The 15,606-nt window shown below is 55.6% G+C and overlaps 3 protein-coding genes across 3 annotated transcripts; 1 reads left to right on the top strand and 2 right to left on the bottom strand.

The window, feature by feature from the left end:
• Nucleotides 1-7,598: 7,598 nt before the first annotated feature.
• N7532_002976 (uncharacterized protein) lies at nucleotides 7,599-8,538 on the top strand (the record flags this gene model as incomplete). The annotated part of the gene is made up of 2 exons (XM_056615470.1): nucleotides 7,599-7,645; nucleotides 7,722-8,538. 2 exons carry the CDS (start codon nucleotides 7,599-7,601, stop codon nucleotides 8,536-8,538), a joined length of 864 nt encoding a protein of 287 aa, XP_056475827.1.
• Nucleotides 8,539-10,955: 2,417 nt separating this feature from the next.
• N7532_002975 (uncharacterized protein) lies at nucleotides 10,956-11,144 on the bottom strand (the record flags this gene model as incomplete). The annotated part of the gene is made up of 1 exon (XM_056615469.1): nucleotides 10,956-11,144. The coding sequence occupies one exon, from the start codon at nucleotides 11,142-11,144 to the stop codon at nucleotides 10,956-10,958; it is 189 nt and encodes a 62-aa protein (XP_056475826.1).
• A 1,833-nt stretch (nucleotides 11,145-12,977) lies between these two features.
• N7532_002974 (uncharacterized protein) lies at nucleotides 12,978-13,631 on the bottom strand (the record flags this gene model as incomplete). The annotated part of the gene is made up of 1 exon (XM_056615468.1): nucleotides 12,978-13,631. The coding sequence occupies one exon, from the start codon at nucleotides 13,629-13,631 to the stop codon at nucleotides 12,978-12,980; it is 654 nt and encodes a 217-aa protein (XP_056475825.1).
• Between the last annotated feature and the right edge of the window lie 1,975 nt (nucleotides 13,632-15,606).

Here is a 15,606-nt window from a genome sequence, read left to right as displayed (position 1 = left end):
CACCCGATGGCCTGAGTATGTTCGAGGGCATGCGTTCCGGGACATCGCCCAACTTGCCTCCCACCCGGACCCCATGACCGAGCCAACCTTGGTCGCGATTGGCCTGAGCGTGAAAAGACTCATCGATCGGGCATTTGAGTCGATCGTCTCTCATCGTATCAACGAGTTTGACCAAGTGCGCATCAACAGCTTTGTCCAGAAACCCGGTATCTGGCAGCGCCCCATCCAGATCAAGCTCCGGCCCAAGACGTATCATGGCTACTGCCGGACCTGGGTCCGTCTCCTGAGTTTTGCGTATCGCACGAGTCAGCCCGACCAGCAGCTCCAGCTTCGCCACCAGTTCACCACCTCCCAGCTCAGCGCCATTGACGACATCCAAGGCTCCCTCCAGCGGCTGTTTCATGCGAGGGACCCCGGTTCTATGCAGGACGCCAACGTCGATCCAGGTCTCCCGCCCCGCGACCAGACTCAGACACCCACCAGCCAGGCCATGAAGGATCTTGACCAAGCCTGCCTGGACCTGTCTCTCGCGCTCCTAGACCATGAGATCCGTGGCGATTTCTTTGAGAGCCCTGTGGTTGCCTTCATGGCAGCGCTAGGTGTTGATAGCAAGAACCAGACTTACTTCGAGCCTGGCAGCTATACCACATACCTGTCCGCCTTGGTGAAGATCTCCCAGATGCTCGTCACCCAGCAGGCAGTCGATCTGGCCGATCGGAACGAGGTCAAGCACCCTGGCGATGCGCTTGAAGAGATGCAAGAACGTTTCCTGATGTATGGCGTCCGATATCCATTCAGCTGGATCGCCCGTCTCCGCACCTATGGCAAGAAAGTGCAGAATACATCCACCAGCCTTGGATTTCTCATCTGGAGTGGTGATCAGCAGTCACTCCACTACCGGGATCTCCAGCTTACTATGGATTCCCTGGCCGCCTTTATCCGCACGCAAGTGGAGCTTGCCCAATATGAGCTTGAGAGACTCTTCCTGCTTAATGAAGGTGAAGCACGCGCTGGTACGATCCCAGAGCTGCCCCTGCACCAGCTCACTGATGATCCAGTCAACAACCAGCGTGGGTGGAACTTCCTGAAGCATAGGAAAAACCGCCAGCTTCTCTCCACGCGTGGTGACAGATGGATGCTGGACCGCATTATGGCCACCGAGGCCCTTCGCAAGGACTTTGTTGAGGTCGGCCCAGCCACCAGGACTGAAGTTCGTCCGGCTGTGAAGTGGAATAAAGCTCTCCTCCTGGAATATCTTAACTGGGTCGATGAGTTCTTACAACGGCTGCTACTGCTGGTCCACATGACTTCCGGCCAACCCGCGCGTGCCACTGAACTGATCTCGATTCGGTATTGCAACACCCCGGAAGGGAGACATCGCAACGTCTTCGTGGAACATGGACTGGTCTGCATTGTCACTAGCTACCATAAATCCAAGAGCGTCACCAACTCCATGAAGATCATCCACCGATACCTGCCACGAGTGGTGAGCGAGCTTGTGGTGTACTATCTTTGGCTGATCCAACCATTCGCAGAGCAAGCCGCTATGTTTGCCTGCCAAAGCAATACCCGGATGCGGTCGCCGTATTTCTGGCCGAAGGGGAGGGGGCATTGGGATGCGAAACGTCTTGGAGCGGTGTTGAGATCACAAGGGGAGGCCCATCTGCAGACCAAGCTGCATGTGCTTAACTGGCGCCATGCAGCGATCGGTATTTCTCGCGTCCACCTGAAATGTGGTGGATTCAAGCGCGACTATGGGCCAGATGACCCGATTGTGGATGAACAGGCCGCGCATGGGTCCTGGATGGCCGGAACTACTTATGCACGTGGCTTGAAGGAGGCGCCCGGAGTTATTGAGGCGAAGCGGATCCGGTTTCGGGCAATCAGTTCTGAATGGCATAAACTGCTGGGTTTCGACGCTCCAAGAGGTCAGAAAAGGCGTTATGGTCAGCTCAGCGATAAAGAAAAGGTGCTATCTGCACAGAAACGCCGAAAAGAGTATATCACTATTGACTATAGTGATGATGAAAGCTACTAATATAGAACTGCGAGGTAGATGGCTAGTTAGAGCTAGGAAACCATGCGGTAGAAGCCGACCTGACCTTGCATCACCACCACATCCTTCGAGGCTAATTCTTGGGATTCTAGTACAATTAATACCGTATACTTTGATCGTTTTATCACAATTTTGATTCCTTGTGTGGTTCATGTAGTATAATGCGTTGAAGTTGGGCTTGGGCGAGTTCGTTGAACTGGATTACTTAATCACGGAACCCCATGTTTGTCCTCAAATTAAGCCCGTTTCGCGTTAAATACTCAAAACGAAACTCTTTTGCATGATGACTAACACACCAAGGCCATTGGAACAAATGTATCCTTAATGTGATAGATCTGAAGATAAAGCTGACAGACATCCTCATAGCCCCAATTCTGTCGAAGGTTGGTGACCGGGAACCACGCTAACCCGGTCAGGCCTAGTTCCCGCACCCCGGAGATAAAGTTGATTTAGCGCCATATCCAAACCGACTTCAATCTATACAATCCAATCCACGCTTTTCAACCGCCCGAACCGCAACGCAACGCAACGCAACGCACAGGGGGTAGACCAGCTGGAGGCCATTGGAGAGCAGCCTCGGCCATCAGGGTTGCTCGAATGGGCCCGAGTCGAGCTAAAATTAGGGTTTTTAGGAGGGGAAAAATTCGAGTGGCACTGGGTCGCGCAGAACGTTCAAAGCCCCGGTCGCGCATATAAATAGGGTCGCAGGGATCCCAAAAATCAGTATGTTTTATGTTGGAGTTATGTTCATAACATAATTGAAGTTGAGCGCGATCGGAGCATGTTGAGGGTGGTTTTGCGATCGTGAAAATGTGGGCGATGTTTTGATGGGGTAACCGCCACCCGCCGGTCGCGACCAGTCACCACGACCATCGCCGGCCACCACCCCATTCAGGTTAGCGACCAAATTGGCTTTTGCGATTGCAAATTTCAGGGGTCGATTCCGATATCCCGCCGCATCATCCCATTTGATTTTGAGCCCGATCCCAGGAGGTCGCGGTGTCACCATTCCCCCGCATCTACAACATCAACCCGTATAGATATTTGCAGATCCACCATGGGCCGCGCATACCATGCCCGCGACATTTTTTGCGTCAACCCCGCGTTCCAGGTGTTGATTTGCCAGAAATGCCAATGTGCAGTACGACCAGGACAGGTCAAGGCCCATTTAATCAGTACCGCTCATCGCATTCCCATGGGGTGGGCCCAGCACATTCACAGCGTCATTCAGCAGTGGGATCACATCGACGAGCAGCCCCAGGTCGACCGTTGGCCCCATCAGATGGACGAGCCCATCCCCGAGTTACCCGTTTATCAGGATGGACTCATATGTCGGTTCTGCGACCAATACACATGTCGTCAGATCGATGTGATGAAGAAACATTGGGGCAAGGCCCATGACTATCGTGTGTATGAGGGCCGTGGTCGCCCCACGCCCACCCAGATTCGAGCCATCCAGGGCCGCATTGAAGCCCACTGCTGGACCGTTTCATGCCAACGGTTGTTTAAGCAAGGGCCCGGGTCCCATTATATTTGCGTGGGACAGCCCGACCCCGCAGTGCCCGTGAATCCCGTTCCCGACGCCGATGCCATCCGCCGGTTATTGCACACCGTGTCGGAGTATCAGCAGGAAGACCAACAGGCCCAGGACACCATCATCCAGGCCGGCGATTTAGACGAAGCCACGCCATGGTTGAATCGGACGGGATGGGTGCGGTATTTACAAGGGATCCCCCGCAAGCCATTGGTCGAGAGCACCCGGCGCCCCAAGGAAAATATCGAGGGACCGGAGCGCGCCGCATTCGTGATTTGGCAGGCCATTGAACGATTAGCGCATGTGAGCCAGGAGATTGCCAAGGCGTGTGGTCATTTATTGCGGATCGAAGTCGTCCGCACCACCAAGGACGAGAGCCCGCACAAGCCATTGTTGGCATATTTGGATGCCGCCGCCATTGCAAAGCATGTGGCGCCGTGGCAGCACATTTTGATGTTTTTTGCGCGGACCCAGGTACGTTGTGTTCAGTGAGGGTGTGCCCAGAGCATCGTGTGGGTATGCCAATGCTCCCGTCCACCGGCGGAGAGATATATTGCCGCGTTGTGGATATTCCACCGGGGTGACCAGCCCGGCCCGACCCGCACCAGTCGACAACCCAATTCCCACCACAACCCATGTCCATTCCGGACCGACCATATTAACCAGCACAGATCGAACACGATTGGGAGTCCCCCCAATATTCATTCACCGAGCGCCAGCAGCAGTCGTGGGACACCGTGTGGCATCATGCGCAAGCCCGTGCCGGTAGCCCCGAGCCCGGCGACGAGGAGGACGAGCCCGAGCCGTTTGAGATCCGCCCCATCGAGAATGCATTGCTGAATTTTTGCATCGATTTGTTACGCCAGGAGATCCGGAACGATGAATACGGGTGTGCCATGGTTTGTGCCACGGCCGTCATCGGTTACAGTGAGGTCGGTTGGGCCACCCCCCAGAGTTTCCCACCGCAGATATCCAGTTTGATCAAGATCACGCGGTTTTTCATTTTACACAAAGCGTTGCGGTTGGACCCGAATTCGGAGGAGATCCGCCGTCGATTGGCCGGGCGGCAGGACCACCAGTGGGTCGAGGGCGATATGATCGAGTTTGACGACGCATATTCATACGAGGACGAGGGATACACGAGCGCCCCGTCCACCCCCATGGCCATGCGGAGTTCCCCACCCCCGACCCGCGACGACATGATCGGGCCATTCACGCAGGAGCAGCGCCGGCACCCCACGCGCACGTTCGCCAAATGGGTCAAGTATTTGGTGGATTTGTTCATGGTCCGTGGCACCAACGGTCCCGTCCAGTGGTGGATGGATTTGCGCACGTACGGCAGGACGATCCACATGAACACGCCCACCGAGGGCCACGTGGGGTGGAAGTCGGGCGATGAGTTGTTGTACAAGCAGTTCCATTTCACCATGGGCGATTTCCGCGGATTCGTCCATGGGTTGGTCCACCAGATGCGACAGCGGGTCGTGTCCGAGTTGCTGTTTTGTCATGATCTGGATCAGCCGCCGCCCGCCATCCCGTGGGACGCGTTGTATGATGATGCCACGCAGAGTGCGCCCGGATGGAGCTTTTTGCAGGATTTACGCACCCAGTGGCCCGTCGCCGGGCGGACGTGGTTGCTGAAGCGGGTGAGCCAGGAGCCCAAGTTGCGGCGGCGGTTCATCCAGACCGACGGGAGCGGGTTCCGGATGCCGGCCATCGATCGATTTTTCCGGGTGGTGGCCCAGTTCCGGGAGCAATTGAGTGTCGCCGTGCACGTTTGTGCCGGCCAGCCCAGCCGGGGCCCCGAGTTGATGAGCATCCGCCACCGCAACAGCGAGCGCGAGCGCCGCAACGTGTTCATCGAGGATGGCATGGTCACATTCGTCAGCCGATACCACAAGGGTTTCCACGTGAACAACGACACCAAGGTCATTTTCCGATATGTGCCGCGGGAGATCGGCGAGCTGGTGGTGTGGTATTTGTGGTTGGTGTTGCCGTTCGTCGAGCAGATGCAGTCATACCAGCGGCATGTCCGGGGGAGCCCGCCACCGTGGGCCGTCGGGCCGAGTATATATGGTCCCCCGACCCCGATCGGCACACCGAATGGAGCGGGGACCGGTTTCGCGCGGTGTTACAACGGGAGACCGCCCATGGATTACGCGGGCAGCGTTTAGGGTTACAGGCGTACCGCGACATCGCCATCGCCATCAGCCGGCGGTATTTACGCCCGAGCAGCCAGTTCAAGAACAACGCCGAGGAGGAAGCCGACGACATCGACGACGACAGCAAGATGGACGACGAGGGCATGCGGGCATTCATCGCCGACATCCAGGCCGCGCATTCCGCCAGCATCGCCGGGATGAACTACGGCCGCATGTTGATGGAGAACCCCAACAGCACGGCGCGGCACCGCGAGTTGTTCCGGGCCGTGAGCCACGATTGGCATCATTTTTTGGAATTCCCGTCCGCCGTGGAGCCGCAGCGCCGCCGAGCCCCGGGGATCACGCGGAAGCCCAACCCGTGGGAAGACGCCGCGGCCGAGGCGCGCATCCAGCGCCGATATGATTTGCATCAGACCAACATGGCCGAGGCGTTCCAGAGCATGATGGGCAGCACCGCGATGGCGTTGCGCGGACCGCAGGGCCCCGTGTTGCAGGCGATCAAGCACGGCGACAGTTGCATCGTGGCCGTGATGCCCACCGGGGGCGGCAAAAGTGCGTTGTTCATGTTGCCCGCGTGGGTGAGTGGCCGGGCCGGATTGACCATCGTCGTCGTGCCATTGACGGCATTACGGAGTGATATGATGGCGCGATGTCGGGATTTGGGCATTGCATGTGCCGCGTGGGATCCCCAGCGTCCGCCGGACGGGGCATCCATTGTGTTGGTCACGCCCGAGGCCACCCCCAACGAGGCATTTGTGAAGTTCGTCAACCGGCAGCGGGTGTCCCAGCGGTTGGACCGCATCGTGATCGACGAGTGCCATGTGGTATTGAGTCGCAACCCGGATTTCCGGCCATTGTTGCAGCAAATGGGCGCGTTGCGGGCCGCGACCACCCAGATGGTGTTGTTGACGGCGACATTGCCCCCCCGCGAGGAGCAGACGTTGTGGGATCGCATGGGGTGGCAGCGGGACCAGGTCAGTCTGCACCGCAGTCCCACCAGCCGGCACAACATCGCGTATCGCGTGCACACCATCCCCGTCGACGACGCATATGACGAGCAGTTCCAGTGGGTGGAGATGCCCCGGGTGATCCGGTTCATCCAGGACCGCATGCGGCGGGCATACCCCGGGCGGGTGATCGTGTATGGCACCGTCCAGTCGCATGTCACGCGGGTGGCCGAGCAGTTGGGGTGCCCGGCATTTTACCGCAACGCGGTCGACAAAGACGGGATGTTGGAAACGTTCCGCCGCCAGCCCGGGGCCGTGATCGTCGCCACCAGTGCGTTGGGCATGGGCATCGACATTCCGGACATCCGCAGTGTGATCCACGTGGGCCAGCCGCGGAACATGTTGGATTATGCGCAGGAGAGTGGCCGGGCGGGTCGGGATGGGCAGCCCAGCGAGGCCATCATCGTGCAAGCCGAGGGCCGGACGATGGGCCGGGAGATCCGTCCGTATTGGATGAACGATGCCCCCGAGGCCGAGCACACGCAGGTGGTCGAATATATGGACCGCGGCGCGATTGGGTGTCGGCGGGTGATATTGGATGCATATTTGGATGGGGAGATTGGCGGATACCAGCGCCAGCGATGCGGGGACACGGTGCCGGAGTCGGTGTGTGATGGACATGGATGCCAGCCCGATTGGGAGGACCACGAGTCGCGGATGGGGTCGTCGTCCCCGGGGGAGGCGGATGCGATGGATGAGGATATTGAGATGGTTGACGGAGATGAAGGCATGCCGGATGACATTGCGCCCCCCGTTGTGTCCGGGCCACCGATCGTTTCCACGCGCATGTCCGAGGTGGCATGCAGCAGTGATAGTGGGAGGATAGTGTCCCAGGTGGCATGCAGCAGCGATGCTGGGAGGATTGTGTCCCAAGTGGCATGCAGCAGTGAGAGTGCGAGGATTGCGTCCCAAGTGGCATGCAGCAGTGAGAGTGAGAGGATTGCGTCCCAAGTGGCATGCAGCAGTGATACTGGGAGTATTGTGTCCCAGGTGCCGTTTATATCACCAGCCGCAGCGAGGACGGCACCAGCAGCAGCGAGGACGGCACCAGCAGCAGCGAGGACAGCAGCAGCAGCAGCAAGGACAGCACCACCCACGACCCCCAGGGTCGAGCCCACATCCATTCCCGCCACCACACCCCGAACCATCCCGACGGACATCCGACACCAATTCCGGCAGCAGGACATTGAGCGCGCCCACATCGCGCAGCGGCATCACGGTCCGGCCGGGCCCCGATTCGACGACGAAGCGTTTTTGGTCAGTGAGGTCGACAAGTGGGTGCATCGGTGTTGGACATGCACGCAGAGGGGATATGATGATGCGCATGAGATGTGGCGTTGTGGGTTTACCGGGGCCGGGGGAGCCAGCAGGGAAACCCAGGCGAATAAGGATTGGATGAAGATGGTCCGCGGGAAGGTCCAGTATGCCAATTATACCGCACATTTCCCGTGTGGCATGCCGCAGCACATATGTCCATTGGGTGATCATCACGCGGACCATAGCGAGGAGGTCCAAAAACGGTGTCGAGGATACCGCACCGTGTTGATTCCGATGGTGGCCATGATGGGCAAGGGGCCGCAGCGAGATGCGGAGGTCACGCAGCGATGGTTCCAGCGATTGGCGTCGCGCGGGGTGGTGGATCCGGAGCGGAATGATGAAGGGTTGATTCAGTATTTCGGACAGCGCGCGCCGGGGACGGCGCAGAAACGGTCGCAATTGACGGAGGAGTTTATTTGGTTACGGCGGGCATATGATGGACGGGAGAGGTGCAGTGATTAGACGTGGGTCATGTTGATGGCATCATGTGGGCGTTTCACAAGGGTTGTTTTACCAGCAGGAATATATGCATGATGATTTTCATATATATATTCCAGTCCATGATTGGCAATCGCCCAGTATCAGTTTCGCAGTCCCAGCAGCGGTTGTAGAATATTGTGCGGCGTCATGCGAGGCCGCGACACCAGCGGGCCCATCCAGTGGTTGATCGATTTGCGTACATACGGCCGGGTCACCGACACGCCCGTGGAAGGCCAGATTGAATGGAAATCCGGGGATGAGTTATGGTAGAAGCAGATCCATTCACCATGGGCGATTTCCGTGGATTCGTGCATGGGTTGGTGGGGAAGACGTGCCCGATATTGGTTGGGCAGTTGATGTTTTGCCCGCCGGGCGCCCGTTATTCCATGGGATCATTTATACGACGACGCCAGCCAGGGTGGAATTTCATCCAGGACCCCCACGCAGTGGCCGGTCAATGGATCGGAGTGGTTGATCCAGCGGGTGTGCCGTGGGCCATTACGCCGGCAGTTCATCACGCCCGAAGGCATTGAGTTTCATATGGGGGAGATCCATCAGTATTTCCGTGTGTTCGTCAATCCGGGAGATGTTGAGCGTGGGCATCCACGTATGTGCCGGGCAACCCAGCCGTGCCCCCGAGTTGTTGAGTATTCGACAGCGAGCGAGAGCGCCGGAATGGGTTCATTGATGATGGGATGGTGATGTTTGTCAGCCGATATCAAAGGGTTCCATATCAACAATGACACCAGGTGATTTGCCGATATTTACCGCGGGAGTTGGGGGAGTTGGTGATATGGTATTTGTGGTTGGTGTTGCCGTTTATCCAGGCCATGCAGTCATTTCAGCGAGGGTTCCGTGGGCAGCCCGCCACCACCGAGCGACGCGCCGATTACATTTGGTCCCCGACCCCGAAAAACAGAAGGAGTGGAGTTCCCCGATTCGGGAGATATTGAAGGCACAAACCCGCACGGGGTTACATGGCACCGCGATCAACATCCAGGCATATCGGGAGATCGCCATTGCCGTCGGCCGGCGGTATGGACGCGGGAGCAGCCAGTTCCGGTCCATCCAGCACGGAGAGAGCCCGATTGTCGCGGTGATGCCCACCGGGGGTGGCAACAGTGTATTATTCATGTGGCCCGTGTGGGTGCGTCGTGGCGGGATGACCATTGTGGGTTTGCCATCGATTGCATTATGATGGGACATGCAGCGCCGGTGCCAGGAGGTGGGGATTTCGTGTGCGGCGTGGGATCGCCAGTGGCCCCCCGATGGAGCGTCCATTATATTAGTCACGCCCGAGAGTGTGCCAAGTCATGAAGTCCGGAGATTCATGGACCGGCAGCGGACGTGGAAGCGGTTGGATCGGATGGTGATCGACGAGTGCCATGTTGTGTTGAGCCAGGACCACGAATTCCGCCCAGTAGTGAAGAAATTCGGCCCGTTACGATCCGCGCAGACGCAGATGATATGTTTAACCGCGACATTGCCCCCAGTGCGGAGCCCGAGTGTTGCCGGCGGATGGGGTGGACCGACGGGGACGTGACATGGCATCGAGGACGTCCCCATCGCCCCCATGTGGCATATCGGGTGCATACCGTGCCCCCCGGCCCAATTCAACAGCAGCCGCAGTGGGTGGATATGCCCGAGGTGATTGCATTCATCCAGGATCGGATCCGTCGCGCGCGGCCCGGCCGGGTGATCATATATGGCACCGCCGTGGCCCATATCACCCGGATGGCCGAGTCATTAGGGTGTGCCGCGTATCACCAGATGACAATCGACCGCGATGGTGTATTGCAAGCATTGCGGGACACGCCCGGCGCCGCCATCACCGCCACCACGCATTGGGCATGGGAATTGATATTCCCGCCATCCGGAGTGTCATTCATTCGGTCAGCCACGCACGATGTTCGATGACGCACAGGAGAGTGGCGGCGCGGGATGCGATGGGCAACCCAGCGAGGCCATGATCATCCAGGCCGACGGTCAAAGGGTTGGACGGGAGCAACGGCCGTTGGATGCAGGGTCATAGTGTGGCGGAGCATGTCGGTGTTGTGGAGTATATGGAGTGCGGTCCACGATTGCCGGCGTGTGGTGTTGGATACATATGTAGACGGGCACATTGATGGATCCCCCCGGCAGCGTTGTGGCGGTATCCACCCGAGTCATTATGTGATGGATGTGCGCCCGAATGGCAGGACCAGGAGCCCGTGATGACCGGGGCCATTCATATTGATCATTCCCCCGGGGGCATTACGGTATATACCAGCCCCATTGCCGCCGGCGTTGAGAATGCCCAGAGGATGCCCGTCATGGCACGACCACCCGAGGTGTGCAGAGTTATGAGGTTTCCATTATGGCCCGTCGGCCCAGCAGCAGCAGCAGTGGCCACAGCAGTGTCAGTTTGAGTTCGCCATTAGCACAAAGTACGCAGCCCATTGTGCGGCGGCATCGAAGAGGCCATCCAGATCCATCATCGTGGGCAGGAAGCGATCATACGAGCATGAGCCCGAGTCACCACATGCCGGCACCACGCATCCACCGCCAGTATCACGGCCGCCAAACCAGATAGGATCCCGATTGCCCATGGCATCGATTCCGGCCGCAGGACATTAAACGTGCCCGTTTATCAGATCGACACCATGGCACGGCATCCCAGCGATTTCAGGACGAGGCATATATGAGCAGGAGGTGGAAGGTTGGTTCCATCGTGGGATGCCGCAATACATATGCCCGCAGGCGGATCACACGACGGAGCATAGTCCGGCGGTACAGGATCGGTGTCAAGGGTTTCGGACGGCATTGATCCCGACAGTGGTGATGATGGTGAAAGGGCCATATGCAATGCGGAGATATCGCCGCGGTGGTTCCAGCGGTGGTTCCAGCGGTTAGCCGCAGGGAGTTCAGAACGTGGAGCAGGACGACGGGGTGTTGATAGGATTTTTGGGACCGATGGCGCCGAATACAGCACGGAAACGGGCGCAGATCACGCAGGAGTTCATTTGGTTGCGGCGGGCATATCAAGGGCGCGACGATGCCGGTAGATGTGGATTCGGGTTGATGTTGACAGCGGTACCACGGTTGGAAGCCATTGATCGATATTCAGCAGGCCACGGAAGTCGATTTTCGAATTCGAATGCCATATGATTTTTTCAGATTTATCAGTAGGGTTTGTTCGATATTGAATCATGGCGATTTCCAGGCGAATGCCATGCACGGCGGAAAGCAGCCCCGATAGCCGTTTTATACCATTCCACAGCAGTAAAGATTGGATTACAATTACGGGAAAGAATATTTCGGATACATTATCATTCGGACACGATCAACACGATCGATTATATATAATTCCGCAGGTGACAGACCGCAATATATATCGATTCCGGCGCCGTTCGAGAGTGCAAATTGAGCGACGAGCAGTATACATATTCGAAGGCCCGAGCACGGACACATTTATAGTTTCCAGATATCAGAGCATAACGGAGATATTCAGGGATTGTAGTAGACGTGTTCATGGTTATGATTCGGCAGGTGACGGACAGCAATATATATCAACCCCGGTCCAGTGAATGAAGGCAACAGCCACCCGCAATATATATATTCGAAGGCCCGAGCACGGACACATTTGCAGTTTCCAGATATCAGAGCATAACGGAGATATTTCGGGGTTTTGGAGACGTGTTCAGGATATGTGAGCCGTGTGTTGAGGGTTTTAATCCATATGTTCAGGGTTATCGGCGTCGAGGGTTATCGGGTGTTGAGGGTGTTTGATGGGTCGCCATTTCCAGCCGAATCCATGGGCGGCGGAATACAGCCCAGATAGGCGTTGTATACAATCCCACAGCAGTAAAGATTGGATTACAATTTAGCCGAAAGAATATTTCCGGTACATTATCATTCGGACACGATCAACACGATTGAATATATATAATTCCGCAGGTGACGGACAGCAATATATATCGAATGCGGTCCCGTAAATCAGGGCAATAGCCACCAGCAATATATATATTAGACAGCCAGAGCAGAGACCCATTTATAGTTCCCAGGCATCCGAGTATAACAGAGATGTTCAGGGGTTTTAACAGACGTGTGCAGGATTTGTGAGCAGTGTGTTCAGGGTTTTTAATATTACAGTTTATTAGCACATACATGTCGAGAGGCACGAGTTATGATTGTCAGAGGTGTAATTAAGCAGTGTAGCAATTCCCAGGGCGGATAAAAGAGGTATTAACGGATCGATTATGGTGTATATTGAGGGATGTTAAGGGAATTAATATTGTCGGTTGCAGGTGTCGCAGTCGGGTGACCGTATTTGCCATGATTAGGAAGGAAGAAGTGATTGTTTTGAATGAGCACATAGTGTCAATATCCGAAGGTGTGAAGATGGTATTTCGGAAGGATGATCGCAGGCGGCAATCGAGGCATCACGATAGGAGGGATTCAGTGATGATATCCGGGAGGGTCCGGCGGATAGGGCAAGAGGTGAGATGATTGATATTCAAAGGGATATTGGGGACATTCCGCAGCGGGGGACGTATAGGGTAGGGACACACGGACGGGTAAAAAGGATGGAGGGGAAAGATGGCGAGAGGATGTGAATTGGCGAGGAGGAAGGGGCATTGGACATTCCGCAACGGGGGGACGTATAGGCCGGGGGCACAAGGACGGGTAAAAAAGATGGAGGGGAAAGATGGTGAGAGGATGTGAATTGGCGAGGAGGAAGGGGCATTGGTGATGCGGAGAAGGGGGGGGGAGTAGGGTGGATGGGCGGTAGGGTGGGAGTGGGTTTTCCGGGAGTATAGAGGATGGTCAAAGGGCGATGGTAAGAATATGGCGGAGATACGGTTGGGTTGTCGGTGTTGCGGGTTTTGATCAACGTTTTCAGTGTTGTCGGTGTTGAGGGATATTGATGATGTTGAGGGATATTGATGATGTTGAGGGATATTGATGATGTTGAGGGATATTGATGATGTTGAGGGATATTGATGATGTTGAGGGATATTGATGATGTTGAGGGATATTGATGATGTTGAGGGATATTGATGATGTTGAGGGATATTGATGATGTTGAGGGACATTGGTGGTGTTGAGGGACATTGGTGGTGTTGAGGGACATTGGTGGTGTTGAGGGATTTTTTATCAATGTGTTCAGGGTTATCGGCGTCGAGGGTTGTTGACAGTGTTGAGGGATAGTGACAGTGTTGAGGGTGATTGATGGTGTTAAGGGTAATTGAACATGTTCAGGGTGTTTGATGGGGTCGCCATTACCAGCCGAATCCCAGGGGCGGCGGAATGAAGCCCAGATAGGCGTTTTACACGATTTCACAGCAGTAAAGATTTGATTACAATTTATGGGAAAGAATATTTCGGATAGATTGTCATTGTGACACAATCAGCGCGATAGATTATATATTATTCGGCAGGTGACAGATGGCAATATATGTCGATCCCGGGGACGTTCATTAGAGCAATAGCCACCAGCAATATATACATTGGAAAGCCAGAGCACGAACCAGGTGTGAGTGGAGGAGTATATGCAGATGGGTGATCCCGGTTGGCGACGGCGGGGATTGGATGGATATTTGGACGGGGTGATTGATGGATATGAGCGGAGGCGGTGCGATGATGGCAAGGAGGATTTGGGCATATCCGAGATGTTGTGTGATGGGAGTGATGCCGATTGACAGCGCATGAAGGCGATTTGGCGGACCCGTGGGCGTCCGGGGCGGTCAGGCGGGTTTAGGGATTGATGAAGTGGTGGAGGCAGGATGGTGATGCATGATTGGATTGCAGGGTGGGGACGCACGGCGGGGCGTAGGAATTCCAGAAGCGGTTTACGAGGTATGCGGATGAATGGCAGCGGCGAGTTGGGCAGGCGGGGTTTGACGATGGGATGAGGGGGTGGAGAAGGCCAGTGATTCGAGGCGTGGGTCATGTTGATGGCATCACGTAGGCGTTTCACAAGGGTTGTTTTTTACCAGCAGGAATAGATGCAGGATGATTTTCATATATATATTCCAGTCCAAGAAGATTGGTATTCCGGTTCCGCGGGAGGTCGGAGAGATGCATGCAAAAGACAGCGGCGCGGCACATCACGGCAGCCCAGGGGCAGCCGGTTATATAGCAGAAATGGGTAGATATTGGATCCGGGGGATGTCCAGGCACGAATTATTATCCAATCGACCAGATCAGTGTCACGGACGCCGTATTGTGAAGAAAACAGTGTGGCAAAAAATGAACCCGATATGTTGAAATATATATTTACCGGATCAGATATATATTTTCGTTGGGGTTCCGGCACACGTCATGACATGTCAAAAATTTTAAACGGCAAGGAATCGAGTCGCGATTGATAGCAATGGGTAGTTGAAGTGCAGAATATATGATGATTTGATTGAGAGAGTATATGATGGATGTATGAAAGCGTGGTGTTCAGGGTTTATCAGTATGGAGAGGGAGATTTGTGTTCAGGGTTATTGGTTGATGGTGTTGAGGGATATAATGGGCATTGAGGGTTTTGATTATTGTGTTCAGGGAAGTGAGTGTTCAGGGAAGTGAGTGTTCAGGGTAGTGAGTGTTGATGGTGTTAAGGGTAATTGAACATATTCAGGGGTATTGATGGGGTTTAAGGTTTTGTTCGATATTGAATCACATGGCCATTTCCAGCCGAATGGCATGGGCGGCGGAATGCAGCCCAGATAGGCGTTTTATACGATTTCACCGCAGCAAAGATTTGATTACAATTTAGGGGAACGAATATGTCGGATAGATTGTCATTGGGACACGATCAGCGCGACGGATTATATATAGATCAGCCGGTGACGGACAGCAATATATATCGACCCACGTCCAGTGAATGAAGGCAATAGCCACCAGCAATACATTCCAAAGCCAGAGCACGGACCAGGGGCGGGTGGAGGAGTATATGCAGATGGGACATGGCGGTTGGCGACGGCGGGATTGGATGGATATTTGGACAGGACGGTTGATGGATATGCGCGGAGGCGGTGCGGTGACACGGCGGGCGAGTCGGTGTGTGATGGACATGGATGC

Source organism: Penicillium argentinense (assembly GCF_028826775.1).
Source record: "Penicillium argentinense strain IBT 30761 chromosome Unknown utg000004l_segment0_segment0, whole genome shotgun sequence".
NCBI lineage: Eukaryota > Fungi > Ascomycota > Eurotiomycetes > Eurotiales > Aspergillaceae > Penicillium > Penicillium argentinense.
The sequence above is the reverse complement of the archived record's forward strand: the minus strand, read 5'-3'. Positions and strand labels throughout refer to the sequence as shown.